We start from the raw sequence: 18502 nt of genomic DNA, 5'->3' as shown, positions 1-18502 counted from the left end.
CTGCCAGCTGGCGGAAACCGGAGTGAGTGCGGAGCCCGCGTCGCCTAATTTCGGCGTCGAGTCTCTATCGCGGCTAGCACTGCCCGCGTCACTCCCACTCACTTCCAGGACCCGCTCGTCTAGGCCAGCCTCCGAGCTCTGCCTCTCCCGTGACTGCTCGCCACTCAAGTTACCGTGATCGGTCCGTGTGCCGCACCGCCTTTCGCTCACCGACGCTAAGTCAAGTTCCCTCGACAGCGGGCGCGCTTTGGATCGCGTGGGGGCCATGTACGCCACGTCGGCAAAGAATGATTTGCCCTGATCCCTCAGCAGCTGCTCCGAGCTATTTGAGAAGAGGTAGGAAAATTGCTCCGGGAGGGCGGCTGACACAGCGGCTTCGGTGTTAAGTTTTCCAAACTCTCCTTCAATGATAACCGTTGCTATCGGTAAACAGACACTCTCCTTCTCGGCCACTTGCCGTATCCTAACGCACTCTCCCGTAAAATCACTCGAGGAGACGAAAGACGGGTGAACAACGTCCATAGTTGCTGCAGAGTCCCGCAGTGCTCGGCACTTCTTGCCGTTTACCTTAATTTCCTGCACATAGGGCTCCAATAGACGTATGTTCTTGTGAGTTTCCCGTATCGTTGCAAAAGCAATTCTCTCTGGGCAGCTTGCAGCGATGTGCCCTTGCTTTTTGCAATTGTAGCAGGTTAACGGTCTCCGTTTTTCAAAAGAACGCGTCATTTCGTTTCGCTGTTTCGGACCATCGTCATCATTCTGAGATGCATTCTGTCCATCCCTTACAGTTTCTTTGGGAAGGGACTCGTCGTCCCGAAACTCGCGACGCGTGATTTCCTTCCGTTCGTCGGGCTTCCCGTAAAACCCATCTCTTCTATCTGCTTTTTCTATGCGCACTGCCTTGCTGTGCAAGCTGCGGCGGGTGTAATACTCTTCCGCTAACTCTGCTGCCTTGTTTAGCTTAACCTCCTTTAGCCTATCTTGCAGCCAGAGCCGGACATCCTCATCAATGCAACGGTAGAACTGCTCCAACGCGATGCATTCGACAATTTTGTCGCGGTCGTCGTAAACCTCTTCGCCCTTCAGCCATTCCACCAGGTCGGCTTTTAGACGAAACGCGAAGTCAACATTCGACTCCTTACCCTTTTTTGCATACCGGAACCTCTGCCGGAAAGCTTCGGGCGACAATTTGTACTTCCGCAGTAGCGCTTCCTTCACATCACTGTAGCTCTCAAACGCCTCTTTCGATAAGCAAGTTATTACGTCTGATGCCTCCCCAGGAAGCAAGGCTAACAGATTCTGTGCCCAAAGGGATCGCTCAATGCTATTCCGTTCGCAGACGTGCTCAAATTTCACGAGGTATTTGGCCATATCCTCTCCGACGACAAAGGGTGGAAGTTGATCGCGTATTCTTGGAACATTAGAAGTGAGACTAGGCGCTGGCGAGCTATTTCGGGTCTCCAACTCTTTCATTTTAAGCTCGTGCTCACGAATCTCTCTCCTTTCCTCCTTTTCCTCCTCGCGACGTTGCTGCTCTCTCCTTTCCTCTTCGCGACGTTCCTGTTCTCTCCTTTCCTCCCTTTCCCGACGTTCATTGATATTCGCCAAGGCCTCAGCGGCTTCCTCAGCCGTTACGTCCCCAGTCCTCATGACCTCAAGGATCGCATTCTTTCTTTTGGTTGAGCCCAACTCAATGCCCAACTCCTCACAAATTTCGAGAAGTTCCTTCACCTTGTACTTCTCCATCGTTCACACTGTCCTCCTGCTGTTTACCCTTTTTGAATATACCTGCCGTACGCTACTATAACACTACTAGTAAGACATATGCAAGTATTTCACACACTGCCCTGTTTACCCTCTCAGCATCCCCTGGTTTTCAAAACACTCTTACTAGGCTTGAAACACACAAGGTTAAACACAATGCAACACCAAGTCAATCCCTGAGCTACTATAACCTGTGTCAGAGAAAGTCTGGTGTTTGAGGTAAACTTCAGGCACTCACCGCGCCGAGGTAGCTGATGCCGGTCAATCCCGTAGCTGCCATCCAGTATTACGAACTTCAACCGGTGCCACCAGTGTTACGACATCCAACCGGTGCCACCAGTGATACGAACTTGTACCGCTGCACCACGAATACGGCTTTGTGGTCCCGTAGCGCTCGTCACCCGTTTCGTGACAGAGCGTTGGTAGCGAAGACTCCGAGCCTGGCGTCGATGAGAATAACAAAAGGGACTTTATACATTATATACAGGTTATCATACAGGACATGAACGGATCGGCACTGGGGCCGAGAGCTCACACAAACGCGACTGTTCTCGCACGACGGCGTCCGGCGAAAACGCGTGACACATCTCACCCCAGTCGGGAGCGACCCTCTCTCCAGGTGGGGTCAGCGGATCCTGTTTTTCAGGCGGCTTGTCACTGCTTTTATAATCCCCGAGGCCCATTGTCACTCAACCGGCCCAATACAAAGTCAGCACACGACGGTCGTCCGAGGGGTCCAACCAGCGACCGCGCTGGCCACTCGGTTCAAAGTTCGCGCGCGCGGTGACCTCCAGGCAAGGGAGGTGCGGCGCCGGGCCGTCGGGCACACGCGGGCACGTCAAAACACGCTGCTCCGCCGAGGCTTCTCCCGCACGAAGGCGCAGCATCTTGACTTGTGAAGGGAGAATTATGGCGCTCGCAGGATAGATTCCGCATCTTGCAGATTCGGAATCCGGGCTTGTGGTAATGGCACAACAACTGCCATAGCTGCATCCCACAAAACCACCGGACATTTCGAAAAATGCTTACCTTATTCCATGCACAACTCTGCTGCGCATATCGCCCATTCCGATATGAAGTGCAGTTTGTGATATCACATCCCTTCTTTTGATTTCTCGAAACAGTTTCTTTTTTTTTTTAATTAGGCAGTGCATTGACAAATCACGCGATGGCGCCCAGAAGATGTTAGCGAGGAGGTGCGCCGGTCGTTTCATCATACGCGCTTTCTCCGGCTTGGCCAATCGAATCGCACTGAAAGTGTTGTCTCCGAAATGGACCAGTCAACAACGCGGCCGAAAATTGCGACCTCTGCAAGCGCGGTGTCCGAAACGTAATTCAGTCCGAGACAAAGTGCCCCTCTAGGTTCCGACTTCGTGAGGTCGGCAGAGGTGCAAGTTTCTCGCCTGCTTGACGGTCACGTGGATGACCTTTCCCGGGAGCAGCTGCACAGCGGAAAGCTGGTCGGGAGGGCTGAGTCCTGTTTGGTGCACGAATAGCGGGTACACCCACTTTGGTAGAAACAGCATCGTGTCCCGTTGAGAGAATTTGTAGCGAAGCTCCAGCTCTGCGCAGAAAGGGATAAAAAGTTTACTACTTTTGTACAGAGCAATGACATTGTGCAGGCGTAGACAACGCGCATTTGAAAAATCAATTAATTTTACACACCGAAGCAAAGCTTCAAGAACAATGGAATGAAACCAATAAGGTAATCACATTTCAAGTGAGAAGCTGATGCTTTACGATCAATGCAAAGAAGTGTACCTGCCTGAAAATTTTTGTATAAGAGCTCTGCCAGTATTAGCGCTTATAGCTTAAGCGAACATCGTGACTTCCTAGTTATACGTTGTGGCGCAAAATACATTTCTTGAAAAGGGACAGAAGAAAGGAAGTCTTCCTTTCTTCGGTTCCTTTTCAAAAAATGTATTTTGCGCCAGAATGTATACCTAGGAAATCTAAGCACCAACTTGCCCAAGAAGAAGTCCTTTTGGAACATCGTGACGTCTGTGACAACCGCGCAATTGTAGGTTGCTGAAACTCACCTCTGAATTTAGTAACTAGCAAACCAAGCATTGTCCCCGTCAACATGTTGTTACCACAGTGCTAGTTCATAGCATTTCACAGGTAAAACTCACGTAAGAGGGAGTAATCATATAAATTATCATGCGAGGTAGGTAGGAAGGGGTGCAGGGTAAAGTGGTCACCCACAAGGTGGTGCTGCTACCGTCAAAAAAAGAAGAAGAAAAGAAAACGAAACTGAGGTTAGCGCTTTCAAACATTACCTATTTACTCCCCACAAAAACAGACAAGATGGTACATTCCTCAATGCCCCATTTTCCTACGTGCCTATTTCGCTCCTCGACGAAGGAGTTGACATCTAAACGGAACTTCGACAAAAATTACTGCGTCCTTTTGAAAAATGCTGTTTTGAACAGCGACATGCCGATGACGAGTGCAACTGCATGACGACAACGATGTGCAAACAGGGCGCACGGCAGAGTGAACTTGCTGAACAAGCAAGAAGGTAGAGCACAAGACGATACCGAGACACGGCGTGGTCCTCCATCTGCCTCAAAGAGCGCATAATGGCAAAAAACGTTTGACTAAGGGCGAAAGTCATTGACCGCGGTGCTAGACTTGGCCGTCGCTCTGCAGGGACAGCTGTCGCGACACTTGCGTTGCCTAAAAGCAGCGTCGCATTGCTAGGGAGATGGAGCGATCACCTAAGCATCGCAAACCTCGACTCGCCACTGCATTGAATACGTTATGCTTCCACGCACACCTTTTACACGAGAATTTCGGAGCCTTGCGTTGTCAAAGCTACAAAACCACGAAAAAGTAAACGCGTTTAATGGTAGCAATATGCGCATGCATATACTTCACCAGCGCGGTTTCAACACAGAATTGTACTTGTGCTGCCTGCCCATGCCTTCTCCGTACTGAATACCTGCGACAGGAAAACCGTCGTTGGCGACCCTGCTATTGTAATAAATAGGCGCAGCGAGAAGCCAGCGTTGGCAAGAAAAGAAGACCTTTTAGTCCTTGCATTTGTTTGGCAGCACAAACCACACAGTAGCAACAGTTTATGGAAGAACCCCGAAAACCTTACAGACTGTCTCGGGTCTTGTTCAAGCTTCATAAAGCTTGTAAAGCTTACAAAAAAGATTGCGCTGCAGCCTTCTTTGCGGATTGCGCTACGAGTTGCTTAAGCGAAGCGACTTTCCCAGCGGTTGTCATCATGGTGAAAGGGCAGCCGAAGGAACACGCAGGCGCTTCTCGGATTTTAGAATTTCCTGACGTCATCTCGCGAGCGAGCTCTCTGGGCTCTCTCGGCTCACGCCATGCGATCATGCCACAGTGCTAAGGGCTACAAACCATGAGAATCGAAACAAGCGGGAACGAGACCAAACCAAACAAGCGCGAGCGAGAGCTGACGTGAGCAGACAATAGTACGAAACGAGCGGTCCGACTGAGATCAGATATGAGTACGCATCGAAGGGTCGGGTGGGTGTGCATAAAACCAGTTTCCCGCGCGTACGTCACTGAACGGGCTGCTCTCATTGGTCTCCTCCGTTTGAGGCTCTCGTGTTTTATCTACCTCTTTGCGTTCGCTCTTTCATCTTTCGATGTTGTGCTCGTTTGCTCGGTTACGCCGCCGCCGCCGACGCTCACCGCAGGAACAGTCCCCATAAAGAGCTGCCCTCTAAATTCAGTCATAAACAAAAAGGATTATAATTGGCCATAAACAGAGTGGGAATGTGAGTGAATGTGTCGCTGTCACCCTTTGCCATGCCACCGCCAAGTGCTATCTAACTTAACTGCCGCGCTCCCCGACAGATGACATGATCTTCTGCCCACGTTCTATAGTCAGATTAGAAATTATCAAAGAGAAAGTCATTAAGGAGATGTAGACAAAATTCCATAGTGAAAACCCTCTGCAGCATCACTGATTAGCTCAAACAGGCTAGAGGAATGTTGTTTCACCGCCTCATTTCGAAAGAGTTGCCGATAGAACATATTCAGCATCAACAGTAGCAGCAACAGCATCATCATCGTCATCGGAATGCAGAACAGTTCGGTCGCATAAACAGAAAAAGCGGAGAGCCGCCGGCAGCGCGAATGCGTCGGCCGAACCTTTGGCGTGTCTTCGAAGCGGTAAACATTCAGGCTAACAGGCATTATGCCTCAAGGTAGCGTGAACATGCAACAAGAAAATCGAGCTGAGGGGCGCATTCCAGAGTTGAAAATGCTGAAAAGGAAAAGTCAACCAAGTTCCGACGCTAAAACAAAGGTAAGTTCGACGTAAATGTCATACGATTAGGACACGAGATGAGTGAATAATGAATATGAAAAAGAGACAGAAAGAGACGGATTATAGAGAGATAATGAATGTTTTTTACTCATTTAGTCATTAGAAACACCTTGTAAGTCGAACATGTCATCTTTAGGGCCGACACTTGGTTGACGCTTTCTTTTTAACACTTCTATTCAGTGGACGTCACACGCAGGATGATAGGAGGCGCCTAATGAGGAATTCATTCTTCTAATTCCCTTTTCTGGCAGGTTGGTGCTGCCATATGTCTTTCACTCATGTGCATGGAGTTTTGTGAAGTGGGGTATATTTATGCTCGTGCATGGCCTGTGAGATCGGGAAAGTTCGCGCGAGTTGCCCCGTCTAGGAGTCGCTGTTCAAAACTCCTGTTACTCCTCGACACGGCGTTATGTCGACCGAGTACTGTGCAAGTGAATCCCGCGTTTTTACTCGAATAACTATGAACAGTGGGGGCTGTAAAAGAAGAATGGCGGAGTTGGCAGCCCACCGGTTACGAAGCGCACTCACCCCAGTCCCACTGACTTGGACAATCCTGGAAAGGGTGTTCCTCTTGCGGTATCGCGTTCACGTCGAACGTGAAGCACAGCTGCGATGGGAGCCTGTAGTATGTGCTCTGAATTCTGCAATTTTTGTAAGAAAGGAACGTTTCAGAAAGGCTTCCATCCGGAACGAAAAACTACAAATTGGTTACCTGTATTGCGGCAAATACGTCAAATGCTCTTTGCATGCTCGTGCTAAACTGCATATCTGCCTTTGCAGAATATCGACTTAGTGCACGAAAAATCATATCTGCAACTAACCAACACTAAACAATCACTAACCAACTCCTTGAGTTCTCCGTCTAGAGCGTACACATATAAAGATACTTGAATTGAAACCTGTTATTATCAAAGGCAATTTTGTAGTTTAATCTATTGCCGGCATGATTATGTGTCCCATCGACAAAAAAACATTGCAGTCTGCGCAAGATTTATTTTTAAAATATCGTGCACTTCCTCGTTTATCGAGAAACAACGTAGACACTGAATCAAATTTCATGCCCCATCTCCGGCGTAGGCACAATACTGTGACGTCACGGATTTAAAAGTGTTTCACATGAGGGGGCTGTTTTCATTCAGAAACTATTACCAAAACTCTCCATGGGCTGATTGTACGGTTCCTTTGCAATGCAATGTGATCTTTGTTTGAAGATGAACTTAAAAGTTGTTCCGAAAAAAGCGCTAGCAACATCCATGACGTCACGAAATGCTTTAATTCGAAAACTGTGACGTACCATTGCCATGCACGTTTTAGTTTTTTGCGTCTTTTCTGGCTTACCAGGACTCCCCCCCTCGCCCCTTCAATTTACTGGTACAACTTGATTCAATTTTACTTTTTAGTGTCCCTTCGTACAAATCTTTGCACAAATAACGTGCAAGTGGCACCTGTCGCTGCAGTTATAAGCGGGGCACCTCGCTCCGCCAGCCGTCATCACGCAAGAGAACAGCTCCTGGGCTGGGAACGTTGTGGCATTCCGTAGGACCGGCATGGACTGCACTATGTACAAGCCCGGGGCTTCCATCTGCGTACACGGGATGTAAAACAAACTTTAGGAACCTTGAACAAGAGTGCACCGTTTACGACAGTTGTTCACGGAGGAATATTTGCCAGGTGAATAGAATTTTAAACATCTACGTTAATAGCGGTTGCATTTGCAAACTACAAATGCATTAAGCGTGATTTTTATCTCCAGGAAAGGCAGGGAGGCCGGCCTGAGTAGGTGCGTTCGAGCCTGCAGCTTTTCATTAAGGAAGAGGAAAGGTCAGCTGAAACAGTTGATTGCGAAGGGCACGGAAAAAGGCGTGAGAGTGGTTTGCGGTCGTATGGGAAGTACGATTATGGAAGTATGGAAGTACGATGCGTAACACCAAATAAACAAGTATTTCGGCGTCAAGTGCAGCTAAAGTAAGTGATGAAGGCCTGCTCTTGTTTTGTTTTTGTTTCTTACGCGTGGGTGTCCGTTTTATGCATCACGTCAGCCTTCGTTCTCTCGACATGGTCGAAGAAGCATTGCAGTCACGGTGCACTTATTACGAGTTCAAGTGTTCCTTTCAAGAGTGACACACTGCACATTACAGCGACTCTATACTAAACCTGTCCGCCCACTCCCGCGGCGTGCAAATATGCCAGTTAGGCTTCTGTCAGCCTCAACGCTGCATATTATCAGGCATAGAGTTTCCTATAAACAATACTAGAGCGAATTCTGGTGTTGCAGCCCTTCACTTACCATGAGAATGATGGTTAGTACATGCCACGGATTTGTCTAATGTTCGTGCTTCTGAGTTCTAACGATTCTGTGAGGTTACTTATTATGTGCGTCGGCGTCTCTCAGGTTGGATTCGCATGAATACAATTTCGGTGTATATTCCGAACGGTGTATCGCATAAGCATAAACATGGCATCACATTAAAGGTACATACTGTGCGTGAGTGTAAACATTGCATGAGAAAACACGTTACATAGATTCACGTACAACTTCACCAAATGTTCAATCCACAGATATTCCTACATGCGCCATGGATCCGCATATTTACCTTACACAAAAAAGAGCTTAATCATAATTAGTTAAGAAGATACATGCTAAGAATGAATCTCTTAGGACTGCCACTTGAGCACTCTTTCGCACTGAAGCAAAGGTTGAGGTACGTAAGGCAAGAAAATACTTAGAACCCGCAAGGGAGTTTCTCATTATGACTTGTAGGCAGTGTTGCACACCTGCAGTGAGAGTCATTGCAGCAATGAATTAGCTTGAACTTTCATTTCTTGCCTTTTAAAGTGGTTGACAACAATTGCGGTGATCAAGATTAGGCTTGTTGCATTCAAAAGAAGTTATGGTGGCTAACACATTTTCACGCCATCATCTCTATACAAAAAATTTTCGAAAATCGTGCATTGGAAAAGAAACAAACGAGACATGGTTGGTAATAGTGTCGGCTATAGGACTTGCTCTACACAGTGAATTGTCATCGAGTGCTCACCATGTCGTGCTTGTGGCACTTGTTAGGCCTGTATTTGCACAGCTTCTCGGTGCTGAGCCTGTGAAGGAAAACAGGTTATGGAAGAACCACTGACACTCCGACCACTCTGCTACAGCTACGAAATGTATACAGGGAAAAGGCGTTACTACTCAAAGTATGGTTCTATGTCCATCGTGCCACTATGAATTTTGTATAAATTATAAATTCAAGCTTAGAAAACAACATTTAGTTTGGTTGCTTAGTGCATTTTTTTTCTTTTTGTTCGCATGTCTCTCCTTTTATTTATATATTTATTTATTCCATTTTAAAGGTTCTTATATATTTTTTTTTCACAAGCCCCGGTTTCTGGCGTTCCTTCTATTATCTCTTTCAGAGACAGGATAGCCCACGATCACGAGCGAAGCAGGTAAGAGGGGTGCTGTGAACGCCGTTGATACCACGTGACGTTTCAGTGGCTGCCAAGTCACTGCGGCGTCAGTGGAAATGAAGACGCCGATAATGCCGCTCGCGCCGCTCTTGAAGACGCACAAGAAGAGGCCATACCGCTTTCATGATCCGACGCAGCTAGCAGACTTCGAGTGCTTGCACAGGAGATCACGCTATCTCTATGGTGCACACCAAACAGCCAGACCACCCAGAGCAACCGTCAATACCACCTGCCCTCTTTGATGCATCCCTAGATGCCAACTGGACTCCGTCGAAGAGAGGCGACTCTGCTTTATCGCTTATGGCTAGGGGTGGCTTTCACTAAATCTTACTCCTTCCGCATTGGAATGGCCGACAACGCTCTCTGTAATGCCTGTCTTTGCGAGGAGACGCTGGAACATGTTCTGTGCGACTGTCCTGAATATAATGTTCAGCGGCAGTCCCTGGCATCTGTTCTAGCGCGCCTTGACAGTAGACTATTGTCCCTCGACACGATTTTCACATGCCGCCGACAGAAGACATCGCAGGTGAAGGCGAAAAAGGGACTACTTCGGTTTTTGAAAGAGACGGGATTGGACAAGCGGCTGTGAGAGTGATGTCGCGTACAATGCCAGATTGATGGACTCCAACGGACGATGTGTGTGTGCTGTGCTATGTGCTCTCTCTCCCTCTCCCCCTTCCCCATCTTTAATCTCCCCCATCCCTCTCCCATGTGTAGGGTAGTAAACCGGTTAACCTAAACTGGTTAACCTCCCTACCTTTCATTCTCCACTTTTTCCTTCCTTCCTTCCTTCCGTTGATACGCCGACTGACACACGGCCGTTGACATGTGGCTGACTGTCACCGGCCTTGTGCACAGCACTCCTTTATTCTCAGTTGTGCACCCTCGGCGTTAACACACCTTCGCTCGTTGTAGCACCCACCTGCCTTACCCTGCCTCCCATTTAGAACAACCCGACCTATATATACTGTGCCGAGGAAAACATATGTCGCCTTGAAAAAGACAAGTCCACTTGTCGAAACCTTGGCTCCCGCTTTCACCTTGTTCTCGTTTTGCTGATCACTGTGAATGTGGTCGTACTATGAACATAGTACCACAACTGTTCTGATGTACACATACACTCTTTACATATCTACTGCGGACATGGTACCACTATGGACTCGCCGAACTGTCAGTTTTACTCCTTAGTATCATAATGCGATGTCAGCTGTGGAAATAGCAATAAATCTGCACCATCATTGCTTACATGATCATACACTTTCACTCAATATACGCGCAATATCCCACTTCAGTTAGCGGACCTTTACTAAGACGATGGCAGTTACTCACCCGCAGTAGTTGATAAGTGTGTATGTGGGTCTTGCAAGCAATTTAGCTTAATTTCGATGACGATCATGCCGTTTTCGCAGAATAAAGCTAATGCTACTAGTCGAGGCACTTCCCTCTCAGTTACACTGAACTGGCACAAGTACACTCATTTGTATCGATATTTCTTTTTCATAATATATATGAGAATAATAGCTCAGACTACAAATCACTTTCTGCGAAGGTCATCTAAAATTTCCGCAGATACTCTATTAATTCCACAGCGCAAAAGTACAAAATATTTCTTTCAATAACTACACCTTCAATTCAACATCTCGAGAACGCTCTTAACACGAATCCGGCGAGAGCGAGCCGTGTCATTCTCCTCTGAATGAAATTTGCCTGCATTGCCTCGATGCAGAACTGCTACAGAAGCGAGTTCACGCAAGCGCTCTCGCGTTATGATATCTGTGCCCGAAATTCGACTCGAGCGGCTATAGTGTACTGTTTGTGCAAACCTACATGACCCTCGGACGACTTTCTGCGAATCACAGGGGGTTAAGGCGGGTGGGTGCTGCAACGAGCGAAGGTGTGTTAACGGCGAGAGTATAGAATTCAGAATAAAGGAGTGCTGTGCACAAAGCCGGTGACAGAGCCGCCTGTCAGTCACATGTCAACGGCCGTGTGTCAGTCAGCGCGTCAACGGCGTGTACATGCACCCCTCTTACCTGCTTCGCTGATGGCTCGCAGAAAGGCGTCGGAGGGTGAAATTTGCTTTCCCGTGTACTTGTAAACGAGCTGGCGACTCCGATTTAGACGCGTCACGTAGAGACAAGGTATGGTTAGGATAGCTTAGGTTATGTTAGGTTAGGCTAAGTTGGGTTAGGCTGCATATTTGTTTGGTTATTGGCTAAAAGGCTACCTTTCATACGGAAAGAAAAGCAGCTTAAAAGAAACGGAAGAGCGAGAAATCTACACCCTCGCCTGCGTCACCCTCTCATTATTCTGCGCTCTTTGCACTGTTTTTCGGTATCTGAGTCCTATAGTATCTGAGTCCTATAGAAAGGGCTGCCTTCTCACCAGCCGTCGACGCACACTGTGACTGCGGGGAAAACGATGTAATCATTCCGCTGACGCTCGTCCATGGTGACACTGAAGTTGTACTCGAGGTAGACTCCCAGCACGCTGTAGCATTGATACAGAAAGCACGCTAAGCAAGCGGCGCCGATGACTGTGTGAAGCTTATTCATCGTCAGTTGGCCGTGCGTTCTGCGCAACGTTTCCTTTCCAGACTGGAGAGCTGCTTCCCTTGCGAGACGCTGTCATGTTATGTTCACCCCGAATACTGCCGGTTAAAAAAAAAGCCCGAAGAGCCCTGAAATTTCTCATTTGCATTAACGTAGAGTACACCATTCTTTTTTGCTTACGTTACAGAGTTCATGCTTGACGATTGCAGTGAACTTTCGCCGTGACAGCAAAGCTTGTGTCGTCAAACTGCCCCTTGTCACGAAAATCTCTCGTTGCTGAATTAATGCATTATATTGCTGCATAAGTACCGTGAACAAAGTTGAATAAGCGATGTGCGCGTACCATCGAAGTGCGCGTACCGTCAACTAAAGTGAGAGTTATTCATCCTGCGTATGCAAAAACACGAACTTCTTTAATACATCGGAACAGGATAATTCTATTCCTAATATGATGAATGTACTGCATTCGAGAGCATCGTCTTGAACTTGAAAGAGCTCGTGTTTTGCTTCAAACCGCGCACTCTTAATGTCCTGTAGTTCGAAACATCACAATTCGACATCGACAGTTTGTAGTCCACGCGTGGTTGAAGGGCCGTTTTCATCGAAGTAAATGACGCAATTATATATTGATAAAAACAGTACGTCGTTCATACATAATTCGGCCACTGATTGGTAGTAAAACGGGAAGAAGAAAGAATTCTGAAAATGAATAAAAGCGGCTCCCCTATTCACAACACTTCAAATGCTTAGCTGCCTTTAAATTAGTGTGACTCTATATCCATTCACCATTTGACGAAAGAGTAAAATTGTGCATAAAAAGACGATCCTATTAGCTCCAATCCAGTCGAAGGCACATTAAACCATAATTTTTTCTTTTCGGGGGATTTTATTGCGGATGCGCTTGTCTTTTCTAGGCTATATATTGTAACATTTTACTAACAGTGAAGAAGCAAACAGTGGCAAAGGTGTGTTTTAAGAATTAAGCTAATTTCTGGGACCTGCCGCCGTAGCTTAGTTGCTATGGCGTAACAGTGCCGACCTCGAGGTCGCGGCTTGGATCCCTGCGGCGGCGGCCCCATTTTCGATGGGGCTGAAATGCATGCGCGCTCACGTGCGCATATTCAGGTGCACATTAAAGCGACCCTGAAACACTTTTGATGATAAAACGTCAAATGACTCCCACTGAGCGAGAAAGCCGGCGTCTGTCGTCTCTACAAGCGAAAAAGGGCACCTAAATTGCGATCGTCTGTTCCGTCACGAACGCACCTCGACGGAGCAGCGGGCGAAACAGCACAATTGCGGCCACCGCGATCGCAAGGTGCTTCGGCAGGGGTCACGTCACCCTCGCTGTCGCTATTGGAAGCCCTTGCTAAGCACGTGTCCCTTGTCCGCACAACTTCTCGCCTCGGTAAGGCCAAATCAAAACGCGCCAACACGCTGGCCAAACGTCTCAGCGCACTCGCGAGCCCGCGTGGAGTTCGTTACTCCAAGGATCACTCAGCTGCGTTCGAGTGAACGTTAATACTGCCGCATTCACAAATCATAAGAAGTGCGTGGGTGTCATCGGATTTTTACGAACACAGTAAGAAAACGTTGCCTGTCTGTACAAACGGCTCCGGCGAAGCTTGTGATCTAAATACTGTTGCACTGTATGCCGCAGGAAATTTACAGCCTCCTGTCGAAAACTGCGAAGCATCCCTTGGATGCACTTCCGCGATGTCGCAATGTAGCGTCATCGCAAGCAGCTGGGCCCACCAACCGCTACTGGCTGATTTAGTGACCGCGAGAGCATCTTCAGCATTACGAAATTGTCGATTTCGGGTTAAATGAACGAAACATGCAATATATATTCCCGAGATCTCGAAAACACAGAAAGATCATTTCATCTTTGCACTGCCAGTCTACACACGACAGTAGCGCGTACACAGCTGCGCCTGCTGGGCGTCGCCTCCGAGATATCCGCGGCTTGCTGCGTAGCGTAGTCCCCCACGGCCTTCATGGGCTGACACTACACAGCTGGGTGCCGCCACGACACGACACATCGCCGCCACAACACATCTGGGTGGGGCTTTACCCTAACACATCCCCCCCCCCCGGCGTCTCCCCTGTGCAGCTACCAGGCGCTATAGTGGCGATGAAAAGAGAAAGCCGAGCATCGATGCTATAACCTAAATATACTTGAAGGATTCGGAACATGTTTGCCACGTGAGAATCGTGATACTACTTCCTTTTATTACAAGGCCATTCTATAACTAGTTAGAAAACTGTTTCAGCGCCCCTTTAAAGGGATACGGACACAAAAGTTGGTGAGTGGTTTTTTTGCGTCAGAACAAATGTTGAGCTGTTGAAAATGACGAATACAACAAGCTGCTTAGGAAAAAAGAACGAGAAACGCCTTTATTTTGCGATTTTCTGTTGCACTTTGCCTCCAAGCGGCCGCCGGGGGAAGCTGAAATTTGACGTCATGACACCCCCGCGCGCGCGGCCAAGGTCAGCTACAGCACGCGCAGTCTTTCCGAAGTGTCGGTCCCTTGCAGCGTTTGTTTATCGCTGTCAACTATGTTCACACCTGCTCCGTCTGAAACATTGTCCCCGTCAGCGCTCCATGCAGGTGGTGCGTCTTACACGCGTGCTCGCACGGTCGTCGATCGCTATTGACGCATTCGTCGCGGCGGAAGAAAATGCCCAGACATTACTGCGCCCACGGCTGTTATAACAGCATGATCGGTCGTGACACGCCGTCGCGCATGTTTCCCAGAGACGAGAAGGTGCGTAAACTTTGCATACGTGCCTGTCAGCCACCACACCCAGCATGGAGACTTCTAAAAAAATGGCTTCATTTGCGCGGGCCACTTCATCGACGATGATTATGCGACCAGCCCGGCTGTGCTCAAAATCTTTGGCATGCCGCTCAAAGGGCTCCTGTTGAGGCAATACAATTCAAAGAGCGGGTGCTTAGGGATGCATTCGTAACTGTCAGCTGTTTTAGCCACCTTTTGTTGTTCTGGCAACAGACCCTCTCTCTTTCTGTATGCATGTAGCCGCAGCGAGGACCGCAGGAGCGTTTGTTGAAAGAAGGGAAATTACCCTTTCATTGGCTGTGCAAGAACAGATATTCTCGGGTTGTGACAGAAATTGTTTACCCTGCGGATGCATGTTATTGTCACAAAACAAAATAGTCATGTTTTATTCACTTTCGCTGCGTCTAATATTGAACGACACCATACGAGCGCTCTTTTAATTGATCAAATATGCAAAACACAGCCAGTGAATGAATGCCAGACAACAGCATGCATGTGTAGTAATCTAAAATGCGCAGCACATTTATCTACATTGCCTTTTCACACGTTGCTTTTCAGCCCCAAGTAAAAAATTACGGATTTTCATAGGCCTCTGCATGATCATGCGTCTGGTTTCATGACTTGGTTGTTCGCGCAGCATTTCCCTAGTAAATGTCACAGGCAAAGACTTTCCTTTCTATATGGCCACAGAATCGATGTAGCTAAGTGATCTGGTAGACGGGTTCCTAGCGCAGCCGCCCATCTCAACGAGTTCAACGAGTAAATGGCTTCTAATGGCGTGAATGTGATAGCAGCCGTAAACACAGGGCTATGAAACGGCTGGAAAATTCTACACATGCCATGCCTCGTCGCGTAAAAACGAAGTGTGTAGCGGTCGAAAGCCCACAGCGTAGGTAAGCACAAAGCGGCGAGCTACGCTACCTACGATTCAGCCGCAATAGCTGCCTTTCTGCCTCAACGCGGGTCACGAAACTAGGCATCCTACGTAACATAACTTTACGAACTGCGGCCACTACACTTCAAGTTTACTAGGAAAAAGAATTGCCATGTTGCTGGCCCGGACTGCCTGACCGGCACGTTCAAGGCCGCCTGCTCTTCGCCGCTTGACGCGGAAGGCTCGTAACCGTAAGCGGATATATTTCTTGCTAAGTTGGAACGGTCCTCATCTACAGACGTGTACTCATCGCTGGTAGAGGCACCAGAACCCGAATCCATGCTCGCGATGGCGGCGGCGGCGCGCCTCGAATGACCGCAGCCGGCCGGCTGGCTATCCGACGAGGGTGTCGTGACGTCACGCCTTCCAACTCGCTTGGGCCGGGCGGCGTTGCGCGCGCTCACAAAAACGCCAAAAATAAAGCCATCCGCTGAAAAATGAGTGAAGTGACTACTTGTTTTCGATGTACTCGCACACTGAGGACTCATTTTCGGTATTATCGTAAAATGTTCAGATTTTGTGTCCGTATCCCTTTAAAGAACACCAGGGGGTAAAAATTATTCCGGGGTGCTACACTACGGCATGCCTCATAATTGGATCGTGGTTCTGGCCCGCAGAAGGCCAGAATTTAAGTTCAGCTTATTGAGCAAGCTTGTGCCGCGAAAGAAAGTGATGCTCGAATCAGAACGCCGCGAGTGCGTCGTCCAATACGGCGTTCCGGATCAAGTTCGCCCGCCACTTCCACAAGCTTCGTCGTACGTTTCGTGTGATCGGTGGTTTTTAGAAAATACCAAAATTAGATTCTTCGCTGTTACGTGCGCCAACAAGCAAAAAGCACGCCGTAGTCTCGGAATAAATTTTTACCACCTTGGGTTCTGTAATCCAAGTACACGGGCCTCTTTGCAAACCGCGCCAATCGCGAACTGCGGCCGCGGCAAGATTGGAACCCGCGGCCACGAGCTCTGAGCGCGAAACGCCACAACCACCGAGCTATACCGAGACAGGTATCACTGGTTCTCGCGCACATTTGCGTTCTCGCAGTGCGCGCGTAATCTGAGCCGGTGCAATCCAGCGATTCCTTTCTCACGATTCCTTTCTCGCGATTCCTTTCTGACGATTCCATTCCGTTCTTATCATCCACCGCTCATGAACGGCCGATGCTCGTGATAACATAAGCGAAGTTCCGTTTCGACCACCGACAAGCAACGAAAAAGTAAGAAGATTCCGAAAGATTCGTTGCATCACCCCGGCCTTGATAAGATACGCCGCCTGATTTTACTATATGGAAAGTGCGACAACGTTAAAGAAATTTCCAATACTGCATGCGCGCGTCTTGCCCCGATCGACAACTTAATACCAGTGATTATCCAGTGAAAATAAGAAGACGGCTAATTAGAAAACGAAAGACGCGTACCAATATTGTCATCGTTCCTTCGCGAATCCTCGCTGTTTCTCGATGACCTGGCTCCCACCGGCAAACACTGCAACAATTATTCGATCCCTTCTGGTCCAATGATTTTTGCAAGAACCATAATGCTGTGCAAGAAATATCCGACGCGGCAAAAATAAAACATAAACACGGATACCAAACTCAGAAATTACAGTGTCCGCAAATTCAATAACAGAAATTTTTCGACTTCCGCAGATAAACGTGCCCCGTTCTTCCTGAAATTTCGCATATGCGTCGCAATATACGCCGAATGAATACTCGAGGCGTTTCGTGAGAAAAGCGTTTGAGGTGTTGCACAGAACTCAACCTTTGTGGGTGTTCTTTTTTTTCTCTTTAGTATGATCTGCCTCTTAGCTTATGCACAAAATACGAATTTGTTACATCAGTGGCAAAATTCGCGCCGGCAGGAGTTAGTAAAGAGTCACGCGATGATGAAGTCCTTCATACCTTTACAACAATGTGCAGCAATTTCTGCCTTCTACGGATCTAAATATCAGTGAACGCCACAAAATCGATGACGTCGCACTTATATTCCATCGCAACCGTAATTTGTGTACTAAACTTCAACATCGTAAGCTAGGCTTTTACTTTGCCGTCTAACAAACCGTCTAGTTCAAAGTCCAAACGAATTCATGACTTTAACGAACCCCAATAATGTTCATGGATTAATCTCTTTTCGAGTTAGTTTGTTTTACTGAGTGGGATATGTTACTAAAGCAAAAAAAAACTTTTAATTATCATGGTTATATGCAGAAAACAGAATGTACGAGGGGAAGAAGGTAACGGTCTCATCATGTTTTTTTGTCTCCGAAACCGCTCTACTTTGTCTAAATACAAAGATTAAAATGTAACATTGCTTGGTAGGTTGACATGTTGGCACCTTGCATTTTACTGTAACCTTGCCGCATATTCGAAACAAACTTTACGGATTCGTGCTTTTCGTTGCCTATAACGACACAACGGTCTAGGTCAAATAGCTGCCGATAGTCACGAAGGCGATGGCAACAGCGTGCTTAAACCACTTCCATACGGTTCCGCGTTTATCTTACATTATATCCGTGATTACTATTTTGCGTTATCGCCTACGAAATAATTTTGAAAAGGGACTGAAGTACAGTGCATGATAATGTGCAAGGGCTCACATGGATACATGGGAAATCAGTGCTGTAGTTTCGAATTGGCACAAGGCGCTCACTTGCGGACCCCCATCGCGCGCATTGTTTAGTC

General features: G+C 47.8%; 1 protein-coding gene across 1 annotated transcript; it reads right to left on the bottom strand.

Annotated features, from left to right (window-relative positions):
• Nucleotides 1-3122: 3122 nt before the first annotated feature.
• On the bottom strand, nt 3123-12051 carry LOC135918864 (uncharacterized). The gene is made up of 5 exons (XM_065452555.1): nt 11924-12051; nt 9112-9169; nt 7519-7655; nt 6602-6714; nt 3123-3328 (listed from the first exon to the last, which is right to left on the bottom strand). Exons 1-5 carry the CDS (start codon nt 11986-11988, stop codon nt 3123-3125), a joined length of 579 nt encoding a protein of 192 aa, XP_065308627.1. The 5' UTR covers nt 11989-12051.
• Nucleotides 12052-18502: the final 6451 nt, after the last annotated feature.

Source organism: Dermacentor albipictus, chromosome 2 (assembly GCF_038994185.2).
Source record: "Dermacentor albipictus isolate Rhodes 1998 colony chromosome 2, USDA_Dalb.pri_finalv2, whole genome shotgun sequence".
Lineage (NCBI taxonomy): Eukaryota > Metazoa > Arthropoda > Arachnida > Ixodida > Ixodidae > Dermacentor > Dermacentor albipictus.
The sequence above is the reverse complement of the archived record's forward strand: the minus strand, read 5'-3'. Positions and strand labels throughout refer to the sequence as shown.